The sequence below is a fragment of the Seriola lalandi genome, unplaced genomic scaffold, assembly GCF_002814215.2.
Source record: "Seriola lalandi dorsalis isolate HSWRI2012SDOR001 ecotype SW California unplaced genomic scaffold, Sedor1 jcf7180002054742, whole genome shotgun sequence".
Lineage (NCBI taxonomy): Eukaryota > Metazoa > Chordata > Actinopteri > Carangiformes > Carangidae > Seriola > Seriola lalandi.
Window position 1 is genome coordinate 116,853 of NW_019525295.1, and position 15,916 is coordinate 132,768.

At 39.1% G+C, this 15,916-nt stretch overlaps 1 protein-coding gene across 1 annotated transcript in view; it reads right to left on the reverse strand.

Annotated features, from left to right (window-relative positions):
• Window positions 1-11,863: 11,863 nt before the first annotated feature.
• The window catches only part of smc3 (structural maintenance of chromosomes 3), a 25,563-nt gene continuing 21,510 nt past the window's right edge, over window positions 11,864-15,916 (reverse strand). Inside the window, exons 25-28 of the mRNA XM_023424554.2 lie at window positions 15,349-15,540; window positions 14,428-14,605; window positions 14,095-14,201; window positions 11,864-13,089 (exon numbers count right to left, since the gene is read on the reverse strand). Coding sequence (XP_023280322.1) covers window positions 13,018-13,089; window positions 14,095-14,201; window positions 14,428-14,605; window positions 15,349-15,540 — 549 coding nt within the window. The 3' untranslated portion in view covers window positions 11,864-13,017. The remainder of the gene's footprint in view (window positions 13,090-14,094; window positions 14,202-14,427; window positions 14,606-15,348; window positions 15,541-15,916) is intronic.

The window sequence follows — 15,916 nt, forward strand, 5'->3', positions numbered from 1 at the left end:
GCCTCTTCAAAAGGGAAACAGGAGGTTGACTGAGAGAAGTTTAAGAGGGAATAACAGAGGAGGTGGGCTCAGGGGACGGCAGAAGGGGGGTGAGTTGAAAGGGACCAACTGGGAGACCCAGTCCGGGACAGCTCCACGCGGCACAACAACAGGGACAAGAAAGTCCCTCCGGCCACTGCTGATTATCACCTCTACAGTCACACACAAACACACACACACACAGACACACTCACCCACACATAGTCTGGCCAATGAAGGGATGCACTGGGGTTCTGGGAATGCCATCAGTCACTCAGTAGGTGTCGGGATCAATTTAGCTGCTGAATCATTGGAGGGGTCCAGTCTCCAGTCCCTGGAGCACAGTGTCAGATTATTCACATTTTGTAATGGTCTGGCAGTTTGGGGTTTCACATCTGTGAGCCAAAAGGTAGGACGGGTTTGGTAATAAATCAATGTTAGGGGAAGAATAGTACTGAGTGAGAGCATGTCAGCAATCCTTCAATGGTACACCACACCTCAAAAGGAAGAGACAGGGTCTAGCTTCAAGTCTTGTTTCATTAGATTTTTAATTATATATTTTGGTTGGATAGGAAATTGTCATTTGGTAGGGTAAAATTGTGACTGTGAGTGAAGACTGTTTCCAAAGGATCAACCTGAGGATCTTAATTTGACTTTGCTCTTAAGGTTGGTAGAACATTAAAGAAAACGCTATTTTCAGAAGCCTAAACTCTGCCTCCACAGAAAAACAATCATGTGAAACTACTTGCTTTGCTTTTTAAAATAGATTTTAAAATATATTAACAATAACAAGGATATATACACTATATACATCAAGTTCCAGTTCACTAAATAGCAAGACATTTGGCTACTTTGCTTTAATCCTAAAAAGTGGTGTAAAAGTTAATGAATGGATTTTACAAAATGTTCAGATGTGAACAAAACACTGTGACAAGTGGCTTTAGTTTATATAACTCAAGCATTTTTATGACATAATCAGAGATTTGGACTTCTTCCTCTACAGAGATGAAAGGAAAAAAGAAAAAGACCAGAGGGACTGGAGTTCCCTGATAAGCTCTGAGGTCAGTCAGAGACTGAGCTGTCCCACACGTAGATTCAGTCCACACGCAGGGTTGGTGAGTCCTTTGCTAACTTACCGCTAACATCTGTTGCTATATTGGCTGGGCGCACTGGGGCGGATAAAGACTGACAGTCTCAAGGCAAAGCCAAAAATTTGCTTTGCATTCTGTCTGAACACACACTTATGGTCTTTTCATTAAAAGTGGCAGCAAGAAGTGTGTAGTTCACATCTTAGCACTCAAAGAGTCTTACACACACAGCTCTCACTTGCAACAGAATTTATCTAAAGCTAGGGTTGCATAAAGGTCGGTCGGTCTTTTTCTACTCTTGTACATTATTCAGCACTGACCTTATTTATTACGACTGACTTGTCAAAACATGCTGCTTCCCAGCAGTGGACAAGGACCTAAATTATAAATCATGTTAAAACAATGGATATTTCAATCAAGACAGGAGGCATTCCCTCCATGTTCACACTGGCTGTTTAAATGATGAATGGCAAAATTCCAAAAAAATATATATGACAGTTTCCTTGCTGACAAACACCAGGAAACTGTTGCATGTGTGCAGACGTGTGCATATATTCATGTCACAAGTCCACATAACAATCCCCCCACTTATTTTTGGCCCTGGGAGAAAGCAGATACCACTGTAGCATGAAGTGGTTTCTATAATGGTGCATGCCTGAATGACTCAGTTAGGCATGGCAGTAACAGAGGTGAATTACAATTAAAGGGGCAATATGTAAGTTTTAGAGTATAAAAAAATTATAAATAAATAATAATAAAAAAATTAACAAAGATTAACAACAGAATGTGAAGAAATAACTGTTCTGACGTTATGTCAAAGACGTCTATATGTTGTGTTCCAAAGAGATCAGCATGCTAACCAGCTAGCCCTGGTCTGTCCCGTCTCGTAATACCACCTTGTACCTCAAGAGGCGATAGTGAGTCACTTTAGCCCTCAGTCCTCCTAGTAACTGTGATTATGCTATAAACCTGTTTTGCCGGCATCATCCCTTCACTTTGTACTCCAGCTCAGCTATTGATCCTGCTGCTCCAGCTGCTCTCCCTCTCCCTCGCGTTCCTCAACATCTCCTACCTCGTCTTCTACTCCTAGCACCACTACATCTTTGCTGTCTCTCTGACTGGGCAGACTGGGTGTTAAATCTTCATTTTTAGTCTAACAATAACCAAAGATGGTAAACATTATTCCCCAATCCATGCAGGTTTGGCAACATGTCAACTACTCGGGAATTTAGATTTATTCAAGTTAACATGAGCTCAACATGAGGGTGAGGGTTGAAACTTGGTTGTGTTTAGCCAGTAAGGAATTCACACACAGCACACTCTTGTGCCAATCCGAATGACAGGTATACAGAGATGTCCAATAAAAACTTTGTGGATGTTTTAATGGTCAACTGGCCCACTGATGCGGCAGCCTACCAGGATGTGTCCAGGTATGCCTGAAGGCCAGTACGACTGTGGCACAGGAGAAAAGGGAGAGTGGAGGAGGCTCCAAAAGGTGCATTTCCTTGTTTCTTACAACAGGAATGGACTCTCCAACTTTCTAGTAATATACTGCCCCTTATATGTTTGGAGCATGAATTCGACAGTTGCCCAATTCTTACACTGCACCTCTAGATATCCACAACACAACAGTTACTGGCAAATTGCTCTGAGAGGATGTTTATTATACATACAGTGAAACTGTTCTCTTCTTTTCTCAAGGGCTTTCTGGAGAACAGTGCACCAATCTAAATGAAATTAAGATGAACAACAGAAAGGTAATGTCAGATTTCAGTTTCCTTCATTGGACCGACATGTATCCACATAGGATGTTGTGGCAGGACTGAACAATGGAAGAGACTTTATTTAGGAACTCAGACTTTAAAATGTACGCATTGCAGTTGTATGTTGTCACATACATTACACCAACCTCTTTGAAATGAAAAAATATGTGCCACTACGTCTCAGCCACAGCAATCTAAGGAATGGGAAAACATTATTGTTCTTAATCCAACTTTAAAAAATGATCACAGTGAAAGAACTTCACGATCATGAGTGAGTCTGTGTGCCTGAGTCCGTCTGTGTGCTGCCTATGCAAAAACGCTGTCTGTTCCTGTTGTTTATGGTAGTTGCAGTCAATCAGAATACCAGTAAAGCCTTCTCACTCCTCTAAAGGGTGCCATCAAACCACAATAACCATAATTCACCACTGCAGCCTCGCCAGCTCTCAGTTCGTGCAAACTGAGATCTGAGTAGCCAGCTGTGGGTGAACAGCTGAGTGATGAAAAGTCATTTTTGATGATTAAGAGTGGCAGCATGAGGCCTCGTAAAGACATAACTAATGACAAAATGAGTAAGTCCAAGGCACGACTTCTCAAACCAATATACCACTGAACAATATTTGTTCCTAAATGCGTTTCAAGTTGTGTCAGTCCTTTACTTATTAATGTGTGTATTGAGGGTAAAAAAATTATGAAATCTACATATTATGGGGATTAATCTTTTGAAGAAACGTGATTTTAAAAGATTTTATGTCAGTCCAGCAGTAAATCGGTGTATGCTACAAAATGTCCAAACTATCTAGCACTGGTAATAGATACTAAAAATAGGATGTACAGCCCTGCGAGATAGTACTACATGTTTTATTTGATGGGAGAAGTTGGCTGTGTTCTCTGAAATATAAGATCAAATTTTGAAAATCATGAAAGACTTCTGAAACGGCTTTAAAGATATAGGGCGAGAACTTTGTGTGTGCTACCATGCATGCAGCCAATATTAGGAAATCAAGAGGTTTTATAGAGTCTCTAGTTTTCAGGGTCAAATGAAACAGGGAGATGGTTTGTCTCACGTGCTAATCTTGTAGGATTAAAAATATAACCTCTCCTTATCAGTATCACCATTATATTTTGGGACACATTAATTCAGTGAAACAACAACAACTATAAAAATCAATACCATTGAAATACCATGAAATAAGACTGTGCTAAGTGAAAAGCAGCTCCCTTTCCAAGCGATCAGTTTTCCAGAAAATGTTCCCAGTGCAGCTGAGAATCCCACTCTGGAGCTGAGCATTCCCATGAAGTGGGGAATGTTTATTTTGCAGAGGATTTAAGCTGACATGTGTGAAGTCATTAAGCGGGCTTAGTCTGTTAATTAAAACTGTTCTAATTTTCTACCTTTAGCCTCATTATAGTGAGACCTCTATGTCGAGAACTGAGCAGGCCACAGTGTGTGACAAGCCGAAGCTCACAAAATCATTCACGAACACATGTGACACACTTACATACACACTGAAGGTCAAACGTGATTATGGACATTGCATGAGAAGTAGGTATCTATTTCAGCAGACCTCTTTTGTTGTGAACAGGCCCACCAGCTAGCACCAGTGACATGCAGTACACAAACATACAGAAGTGTTTATCTGGTTTTGGGTTGAAGCAGTTTAAGATAATTTTATCTTTTTAAATGATTAATTTTGTGTCAAAAAGAAAACAAAATCAGTGGATTACATAGAAATGTATACTCTGCATGATGGAACAGGCTCTAACAGAGCACTTACACAGTCAAAGAAAACTTAAATTCGCCTTTATTCCAATGCCAAAAAATATTGTTAGGTTCCTTGCTATCTCAGTAAAGTAAGGGAAGGTAGATTTCATGGCAGGTTTTTTAGTCCTAGTAAAGATCAGCCATCAGCATTTGGCCAAGGATCCAGAGAACACATGACCTCATAAAAAGAGCTTAAAAAAGGAATGAGGCACCAGCAATCGCTGACAACAACAGCCTGTAAATTCCATTGTTCACGACAGCACAGCAGTTGCATTTTTTTTTTATTGTTGAACTAAAATTACACAGTGACACACAGCCGTGCCACAGAATTTAGAGTCGCTATCATCAAATCATGTCACTGGCTTTATGAGAACAAGCAGAAAAGGGCCTATTTTAAACAGCCAAAAATAATTTATAAAGTTTATGAACACTTAATGTTTTATAGACCTGAACAACATTAACAAGCAGTGGAAACTACATCAGATCATGTGCTAATGGATTTCACCACAAACCTTAGAAGCTTTTACAGCTGAGATTAGGAGAGTTTGTTAACACATTCACATTTTATAGACTTAAACAGCACCTACATTAACTAGCAAATAACTAAGTGGCAAGTCTTGTAAAAGGATAGTACAAATTCTTGTAATTAAATGGGTAGCCTAACAGCTACAGGTAAATACAAATTAAACTGTATATTCAGGACTTCACACTTACCAAAAAATAATCCTCTGACAGGCAAAACTTGAGTACACACAGTTTACTCCATCAAGTTCCTGTTGGGGATGAAAAGACTATCAGAACATTATTCTGAAGTAGAAGTACTATTACTTGGCTTAAATATTACTCCAGCTGAAATGAAATAGCTAATGTAAAAAGAAAGTTAAGAAAGTAGCTGTGTAGAAGGCTGCATTCAGTTACTTAGTAAAATGTTTTTGATTAATTCATTAAAGTGGAATCCTGACTGTAAGCATTTACACTCAGTTGTCAGTTTATTAGGAACCCCTATCTAAACCTAATGCAGTTCTGCAACAAATCCTTCTCCATGAAGGTTGTAATGTTCAGATTTATTGAAATTGTTTTAAAGAGCTATTTATTCAATTATTATGATCAATTTTAGGATGTAGTTTATGGTGCTGTTGAACTGTACTGTATTATACAGTGAGGTGTTTCTTCTAGCCTACCTTCATTGATATGAATGGGGTGGACAAAATAATAGAAACACCTGTCCATATAACACAACACAGTTCAACAGCATGACCACCTCTGTCCAGGTTGTTTGACACTTCTCTGCGAAATAACATGCAAAAAAACAATGACTACAACTAGAAAATAAAAGAAATGAACAATGGACTATTAAAGATTACCACTTCAGACCATTCCTACACTCAGTAACACGTTTTGTTAAAGAATCCCTGCTAGTTTTACAGCAATTCAAATTAAATCCAGATTGAAAAGCCATGCAAATAACAGAATAAGCTGTTAAAACAACACCAATCCATCTCAAGCATATCACACTTTACCTCAGGCCAGAAGCTTGGCTTGCCAGAACGGCTGGTGACCTTTGGTTCCACGGAGTCTGAGCCAGGGCCTCCTGCAGGGCTCCAACCGCTCAACAGCAGGCCAATGGGGGTTAATGTCTGTCTGCCTGTCAGCTGATTTGTGTCAGCTAAATAAACATTACTCTGAGACACAAAACAAATATTATGCTTTAATTAAAATCTTACTCAGTATTTTGTCCATAATAGTTTCATGTATATTCATACTTAATTGATGTTAGGCATCATGCTGATTTTGGCAAAAGGCTGGGAAATCAGTATAGGGAGGGTCAAATGTCTGGCTGAATACTTTACCTATATTATTACAGGCCTACGAGGCTAATGTAGCTAACTAGCTAACATATTATTGGAAGGTCACTGGCTAATGAAGTAGTTTACCATGGCAGCTATAGGATATTGTGGCAACCTAACTAGGCTAGCAACCCAACTAGGCTAGTAACGAACCATACAGGATATGTTAAATATAAGAGCTGCTCTACCTTCAAACTCTACAGTGAGCACTAGCTTGCTCTCTAAAATCCCTCACACACACATGCCACCAAAGCCACTTGCATTTGAACACAACATGGCTGAAATAAAGGTAAACTGTCTGGATATTACAATACACATGAGACATTTTATCTCCCCTACCTCCTCTGAAAAGGCTCAAAGTTTTTGCCTTTTGCTCATGTTAGCAACATAGTTGCAGCAGTAATGGGTCGTTGTCATTCAATACATTTTAATTAGTCATAATTCAAAAAAACACACAGCTGTATATAATAAATGTAGTGGTGCTGAATTTCATTTAGCTACTTCAGTTTCAGGATCCTTGTATTGACATAGTTTAGGGATATCGTTCATGTTATCAGTGACACCTGTGCTTTTTCCTAGAGTGACAGAGTCGAAACACTGTGAAAAAGGCCTAATTGAGTTCACCTGTTTATAGTTTCATCATTTCCACTGTATAAATGTATGCAGCAACACATTTTAAATACGTGTCTCTGTTAGGAGTGAGTGTAACTGTGTTGTTCGCGACAACTTACCCAGGACTTCACTCCATTTTGTCTCAAGAGTAATTTCTTGCGTTGACTGCCAGTTACTGCCTGTGAAACTCTTCATTTGATGACTTATTTAGTTCATTCGTTTTGTATGTTTGTGTGTGTTTTCTAATTGTTTTCTTTCAGGAAAGCAGCAGCTGCATTGCTCAGTAAGAGATGTTATATTAACAAAAGTTTGGGATTTTTTGATTAGCTTACCAACCAGACTGACCAATAGAGTGTGCTGTTTGTCCTAGCATTAACATTAGTGGCTAATTCACGTTACTAGCTGACCTTAACGACCGCCATGACAACAGTATCCAGCTTGATAACGTAGAGGTGTATGTACTGAATAAAGTTATTCCTGAATCTTAAGAGAGCAGAACAAAGTAAGAGTTTATGAGAGAAGGAATCGCTCAGTTATTTAAACATGAGAACTACGTGAAGGTTTCTTGTGGAAAAAAGCTGGGTTGCGTTTGCAGGAAAACGGAATTTGGACTTCTTAACAGTACCTGGCAGAGTTGTTGATATAAGGCTACATATTTTATCAGATAATGTAATACTACATGAGAGCATAGAGGACACATTGTCAGTATTCATGCTTTGTATTATCCTAATCATAAGTTTATCTTAAGGGGTAGCATTATATATAATTTGCCAATTCATCACCAACAGCCTAACTAAAACAAAGTTAGCCTATGTTTCCAATATTATCCAGAGATCCTTTCCAAAGTATGGAATAGTCATGCATTGGACTTACATTTGATTGAATGCTTTAAGATGTAAGACTAGTTTGGAGATAGATTATTGCTACAAGGTCTAAAGGAATTCTGACTTTTCTTTGAATTTGTCTAAACTAATGAGTTAATAATGAGGGGGAGTCAGCTAAAAATATTTTTCCTAAGAATTGTCTGTACCTATATTCACCTGGGCTGTCATAATGTATGTCAGAAAAACCTTGGCTGTGCTTATTGAGATTTAATTTAATGAATGAGATTATTTTCCCCCAGAGCTGCTTACAAAACCACAACTGTCATCAGTTGTTCTTTTCTTGGCAGCCTGCAGCCCATCCCTCACCACCACTTCCAGGCTCTATCTAGGGCTCTTTCAGACAGTAAAATGTTTATATAGGGACTTCAACACAGACCAGAATCACATGTCTGTGATAGGCAGTGAGACAAGTAGACAGATGACAGACAGACTGGTGAGCTGACAGGCAGCTAAACCAGACAGATGATATGGAGATGACTTTGGAGCAGTAGAGACAGATAGCCAGTCAGCCCGTGAAGGCCTGCATGGCAGATGGACCACCATGAAATGCAAGGACAGTGCCAATCTGTTCACAGGGGTCCCTCCTCCTCCCACTCTGCACTGCAGTTAACAAACACCTGCTAGACAACAAATTAACTTGTTGACTGTAAAAACCAGGACAGTTTTATGCATGTTTTTTATGATAAGGAGGTTGATTATGGGAGTTGGTATTATCTGTTCATTACTGTACACCACATTCTGATACCAGAGGACAGCAGGGCGGGCAGATGGTTGAAAAGATATGGTGTTTATTGTCGGAGAATAGAACGAAGAGGGGATGCCAGGGGTGAAAGCACTCGAGGGGGGGTGGGCAAGATGAGAATACAAGAGGTGTCATCTTTAAAAAACATAACTAATAAATCCACTGACATTAACAGATTTCAAACAATGATTGATAAATAACAGGAAAGGTTTTTAACATTAGCATATACACTCACAAGCACTTTATTAGGAACACCTGTACACCTGTTTATTGATGCAGTTATCCAGTCATGTGGCAGCTGTACAATACATAAAAATCATGCAGATACAGGTCAGGAGCCTCAGTTAATGTTTATCTCAAATATCAGAATCCCTTATTTTGACCTTGGCAAGATTGTTGGTGCTAGACGAGCTGCTTTGAGTATTTCTGAAACTGAGAAACCTTTGATTTTAACACACAATAGTCTCCAGAGTTGATTCAAAATGGTCCCAAAGACATGCAGTGAGCAGCAGTTCTGCAGACAGAAGTGCTTAGGAGAATGGTCAAAGGAGAATGACCACAGACAGGTTGGAGCTGACAGAAAGGCTACAGTAACTCAGATAACCACTCTTTACAACAGTTGTGTGCAGAGCAGCATCTCAGAATGAAAAACACGTTGAACGTTGAGGCGGATGAGCTACAACAGCAGAAGACCGCGTCAGCTTCCTCTCCTGTCAGCCACAAACAGAAATCTGAGGCTGCAGTGGACACAGGCTCAGACAGTTGAAGACTGGAAAAATGCAGCCTGGTCTGATGAATCTGGATTTCTGCTGAGGCTGCAGATGGTCGGGTCAGAATTTGGCATCAACAGCATGAATTCATGGACCCACCCAGCCTTGTGTCAACAGTCCAGGATGGTGGTGGTGGTGGTGGTCTAATTTGGGCCCCTTAATATCAATCAATCATTGTTTGAATGCCACAGCCTATGAGAGTATTTGTTGCTGACCACGTGCATCCCAATACAGCCACAATCTACCCAACTTCTAATGGCTACTTCCAGCATGATAATGCAACATGTCCCAAAGAAAAAGACATGTCAAACAGGTTTCAAGAATATTACGGCGAGTTCAGTGTACTTCAGCGGTCACCAGAACTGAATTCAACACTTTGGGATGTGGTAGAACAGGAGATTGGCAGCATGAATGTGCAGCTGATAAATCTGCAGAAATTAGTGTATAGGTCACACTTTTTTATTATTATTATTATTATTTTATTGGGTGAATTATCAAGTGTTGGCGGAAATGGCTGTCATGTCTATTAATACAATAAAAATTTCCAGATCGAACCAAAACTTTTACATTATTGTACACATTTTACATGAAAGGGAGAGGAGAGGAGAGGAGAGGAGAGGAGAGGAGAGGAGAGGAGAGGAGAGGACACTAGGATATAGATGGGTGCAAGAGAGTGAAATATGTGGTAGGTGTAATAAGCAGAGTTGGTCTTCTGAGCCTCATCATCCGTCAGCTGAGTTGGCAACATATAACATGCAGAGTTGTTAATATCTGGCAGACAGAGCAACAGATCTGCTCTCTGTTGGCAGGCCCAGGGCACAGAGGGATGAGGTGTGCTGTCAGTATTGCACCAGGCCTACCGGGTTAAGTGTTGGCACCTTTTTCTTTTAACCAACTGACTCTGAGGGCAGTGCAGTTCACATGTAATGAGGTCAGACCTATATTGACTGAAGACTGTACAGGTGATAACAACATTACTGTATGTATTTACATGGATGATACAAAAAAATAAGAGTGAAAAAGGACTTCTGAAGTCATAGTCTTATTGTATCTAAGGCAAGTGAGGCTCTCATCCAGAATAACTTGATTGCAATTGTATAATTACCTTATGACAAACAGGAATAAAAAGGTGACATAAACATGTAAATTAGTTCTCCTCAGACTCGTAAAATGGTAAAAATGTAAATAAATGTTCTTTAAATATCAGAATATTGCCTATGGTAGAGAAATTGGCAGAGGAATAACAGCGAAGAACTCGGATGCTGTGGGTTGTTATTTCCATTTTCACCTCAGAGGTGTGAATTACTTGTGGGAGAAGCTGGAGGAGAGCGGTACCACAGAGAGAGCGTGATGTGAAGCACTGGCTCCAGAAATACAGCAGAGCCAATGAGTCTAAAGTAAAATGTCAAACTGATTTGCTTAGGTTTCACTCTAACGAGTCATCTCCCACAGTTAGATCACTTCTAACATCTGCACTGGCATCATCAAGTGCGGCACAATGCTTACAAAAGACAGTAGTAGGTTCTCTGCTTTCAAAGGTTAAAACCTTCTGACATAAGGCACAGTGCAAGCCCTGGCGGACAGTGTAGAATGAGATGCTCTAGAGGTCTGCCGTATTACAACGGGGATCTACGAATTCATCTCAGGAGGTCACAACCTTTCAGACATGCTGCCAGTGCAAGGTGATGTTACACCAAAATGACAGCCACGCCATGTGTGCCATGTGGGATCTCCCTGTAATTCAACAGGGTCATTGATATCAACAACAAAATATAACACAGGTGTAAGGGCTGTGTAATGTGTGCCAGATTCTGACCTTGATGCCAGACAGTTGCTGACCTTGTGTCTCCTGTGTGCCTTGACGCTGAAGGTGCAGCTGCTGTGGATGGAATTTCCTTCCCTAGATATTTCAAGATGAACTATAATTGATCTAATTGAGTTAATTTGGTGGTCAAATTGAAGGATGAAATACAGGCACGCACATAATGTAAAAAAAAAGAAAGCAGGCCATAGAACAAAAATACAGAAATAACAAAACCCAATGACAGACTATCATGGCCAATCAATGAGAACACATGTTGACATTTAAAATTTTGAATTTAGTCAAAGATGTTCCCAATATATCAGTTGTTTTTAAACTATGTAGGATTAATTTGGAACATATTTGCTGTGTATGAATTAAAAAATATAAATGTTTAGGCACACATTTTTCCTGTGGAATAATGCGTCACATATCCTCAAAAGTTCCACCTAACTTCAGACTTTTTCTCTGTATGAACACTGCTTTAACCATGTCACAGGCTATGTCGGGTATCAGTTGCACAGCACCCCCTAGTGGTCCTTAAAAATGTCATGTAATACTAACTGTGTCATACAGTTTATTTTTAAATCTTTTATTATTTTTGTATGTTTTCTAATTACATAAAAATGAACAAAAACATTTAAAAAGCAGGTTTGAACCAAGGTACAACATATGAGGAGCTTAATCCCAAACAATATATCCATTTAGAAAATAAACAAAAGATTAATTACAACTTGGCTTACTAATGAAGTTGAGTCATTTGAGGACCCAAATAGATGAACAGTTATCCACCAGTGAATCATTTCTGTTTTTGAAATATCAAATCAGAGGCTGTGTTGATTTCCAAAATGGATATCTGGTGTTTTGGAATTAAACCTTTCATATATTTAAATTACCTAAAAAACAGGAAAATACACAGTATAGCAACAACCATTGAAAGGAACCACAGCCTTTAAACATTTGAAGCCATGTGGCTGGTTATGACAGATAAAGGTTAGCATTGTTTCATGAGTACAAAGAGTATACATTACAGAAACCTCAGAGTGAACAAGTACTCTTTTTTTTTTACTCCATGGGTGCCAACAAAAACCTTCACCAATCAGTTTAAGACCTGTCCATCTCAACTGAGCTTTAAGGTTTCAGTTTAACAATCTTCATCTAAGTAATATCAAAAGTGTTTTTACTGTACACAAGATTTTTTTCCGAAAAGGTCCTGAAGTTTTGTTACTTTTAAGAGCCTCTCTGGCATTTTTCTTTTCATATGGCAGATCAACAACTCTCAGCTCAAAACTACTGTTTGTTACAAAAATTCATCACAGTAACACAAAAGGTAACAAGTGCTCTCCTCAGGACCTCTTCAGACAGAAGGGTTTTTTTAGCGTAAAAGAACTGCACTTCTGTTATTTGCCAAATCCACACAGAGGCACTGCAACACAGGAAAATGTGAAATGTCTCTGATTGCAGATTTTCAACTAATTTCTCAGATTTGTAGTTTTATCAGCATGAAATGATGTCAAACCTTAACAGCAAACATATATCCAATTAAATCCCCACCTTTAGAGAAAGTCTGAGTTTATCTTTAACAGAAGAACTAAAAATGGCTGGTGGACTGAGTGAGATATTTCTATCTTTGGGCCCTGTCGTGAAAGGCTTCGAGCTACGCAGTGCACTGTAGAGGCGGCGGCGGAGGAGGATGGGGGATGAGGGGGATGATGAAGAGCTGATGACCATTAACCATGGGTGGTGTCATCCTCCACAAAGTCTTTGGCCTGCTCCGCTGTAATCACATCAATGTGACTCACCTAAAAACACAAATACACAGTTAATGACCAATCAGTGCCTCCATTGAGCTGTTCTGACTAAGCAGTATCATTTTATAATCATTTATGTTATGAAACCTCAAAACTCAAAGGGAAGGTTTTTTCTTTCACTGAGGCAGCTCAGCAGAAAACCCTGGTCTAGAGGGGGAAAATGTGAAGGAGACGACAGAAAAGAGTGGCTTGAATCACCAACAGCAGTAAGAGAAATTAACAACAGTCACAAATTAGACTGAAAAATGTGGGCGTTAGTCTGTTCCCTGCCAACCTTAATTTACAGAAAAACAGTGTCCTCCCTGTGAGGATGTTCATTTCTATAACAAATCAATGAGAACTGTGGAATACTTGCTGAAAGGGAAGGGAAAGAAATTCTGTTATGTATGTATGGCAAGTGAGAGCACTACTAACACTAATGAACATTTATTGCCTTGTTTAAGGACACAACAGCAGGTTGGAAGTTTACACCCATGTTTTTAACTGTAAAGCCAGTCTCCCTCTGCTGACCCAAAAAATGGTTTTACACAGAACTAGAATTACTTGCGATTGTCGGCCTCCGCCAAGCTGCAACAAATATGGTCACAATCTGCCCTTCCTGAGTTACAGCACTGACTAATGGTCAGAAGTGTTTCTATAGAACATTATTATTAACAATAACATTAGACATTTGTGTTGAATTGTGTCATCACTGCTGTATGAATTAGTGAGTCATGGCCAAAAAGGTGTTTTGTGAGGTCACAGTGACCTTGACCTTTAACAACCACAATCTAATCAGTTCATCTTTGAGTCCAAGTCAATTTTTGTGCCACATTTGAAAAAATTCCCTTAAGCTGTTACTGAGATATTGCGTTCACAAGGCTGGGACAGACAGATGGACAACCTGAAAACATAAAGCCTCTGGTCCCGGCTGTTGACAGCAAAGAGGCATAATAAAATTAAACTTGAACGACACTTGTGGACTGCACAAATCCTGACCTTCAGCAGAAAACTCACCTTGTTTCTGAATTTCACACCGTAGAACTTGTCGGCAGACTCGAGCAGCTCAGGCCTAAAAGTAGTGGTGATGAACTGGGCATGGCCTGCCAGTTCTACGATCATGTCTGAAATGAACATGATACAGAGAGGGATTGAAAGATGAATCATTCTTTTTCTAACAAAGAATGAAAGCTGGGACTTTCTGCTACATTTATTCGTGAAAACATTTTTAATACAAAAAGACTGTATTAAACTGTACGCGTTTCTATTTCACTTGCTCCTCAGAGCAATTAATTTGTGTTTGAGATGTACTTATTTGTATCTTTACACATATTTACGGTAGCACTTTACCTGAGACAGCCTTTCTGTGCTGGGCGTCAAGGGCCTGGTCGATCTCATCAAACAGGTAGAAAGGGGCAGGGTCACACTTCTGGATGGCAAATATCAGAGCCAGAGCGACCAGAGATTTCTGACCTCCAGACAGCTGCTGCATCTCTCTCATCTCCCCCTGTTTCCCTGTGAACGACACCTACACAGGACACATGGACAGAGTTTAGATTGTCAAATGAAACCCAAAGCAGAAACACAAAAAGAAAGTTGTTATTTTTGGTAAAATTGATTTGTTTTATTAGATTCTCTTTTGGGAAGACAGATGATGCAACAGATGACCATAATGCCTCTGTGCCATCATGAAAGCTTTGCAGATAAATTTAGAGTGAAGAGAATTGTGGATTGCTGATCGCATGAACAAATTCATCTTGGTTCTGTTTTGTGGGGATGGATCAGCTATCCAAGGATATGCTGCCAATACTCCAGAAATACACATTCATGTTTTTCCAGAAAAAAACTCAAGGAAACTCTCATACACTAGAGGCACATGGTGACACAAAATAAGATTTGATTTTCCACCACTGGCGAAGAAAAGAAAATATTAAGAAACATGACATCATTCTAATGCTTATTGTAGCTCTGATTGAATGTGTGAATTATAATGTGAATAATTCAAGAAATACACCACAAAGTTTTTGGTCATTTACTGTTCACATTACATTAGACTGTCTTATATTATATAAATATATGAAAACATTTTTCAAATATATTTTGATTGAATTTAGAAACGCAATCAAGGTGAGAACATGATTTCAGCTTTGCCTCTGATTTAAAAACCTATAATAATAAACCCATATTTTTTATTAGAATCAACTGTTGTACAGAGCAAGTATCTACAGTCAAAGGGGATAAAATGAATAACTAAAAAAAAAAGATTATTACTCTGATGCCGACTCCTGTGAACTGGTCCACTGAAGGAACGCTGCTCTGTGAGCCAGAGCCCCTCTCACTGTCTCCACCGCCCTCACCCTCATCCTGAGACTGGCTGCCTTCAGCATCACCCTTCTTCATCACCAGTGTAGCTTTGCCACCTGGCACCAGCTTCTGGAAAACCTCACTGAAGTTCTTTGACACCTAAGGGAGACAAAGTGTGGAAGGGGAGGTACAAAATTAATATTAGTCAAGTTAGATTAGACATGAAACATTACACATTTCTAAAAGTACTAGGAAGATGAAACACTAAGTAAAATGATTTATGATTGTCAAAAAAAAAAAAAAAACCCACCAAAGCATATTATTACTATTAAACAAAGAATATTATTACTATTAATCAAAGCACATTATTACTATTAAACAAAGCACATTATTACTATTAAACACAGAACATTAGAACTATTAAAATGCTGCATATTTGAAGGCATCATGCAAAAAAAAAAAAAATAATTTTTTTAAAAGAGGAAAACTTTATTTTTAGATGTAATTGATATAAAGGAAGGCCGATAGATTGTAC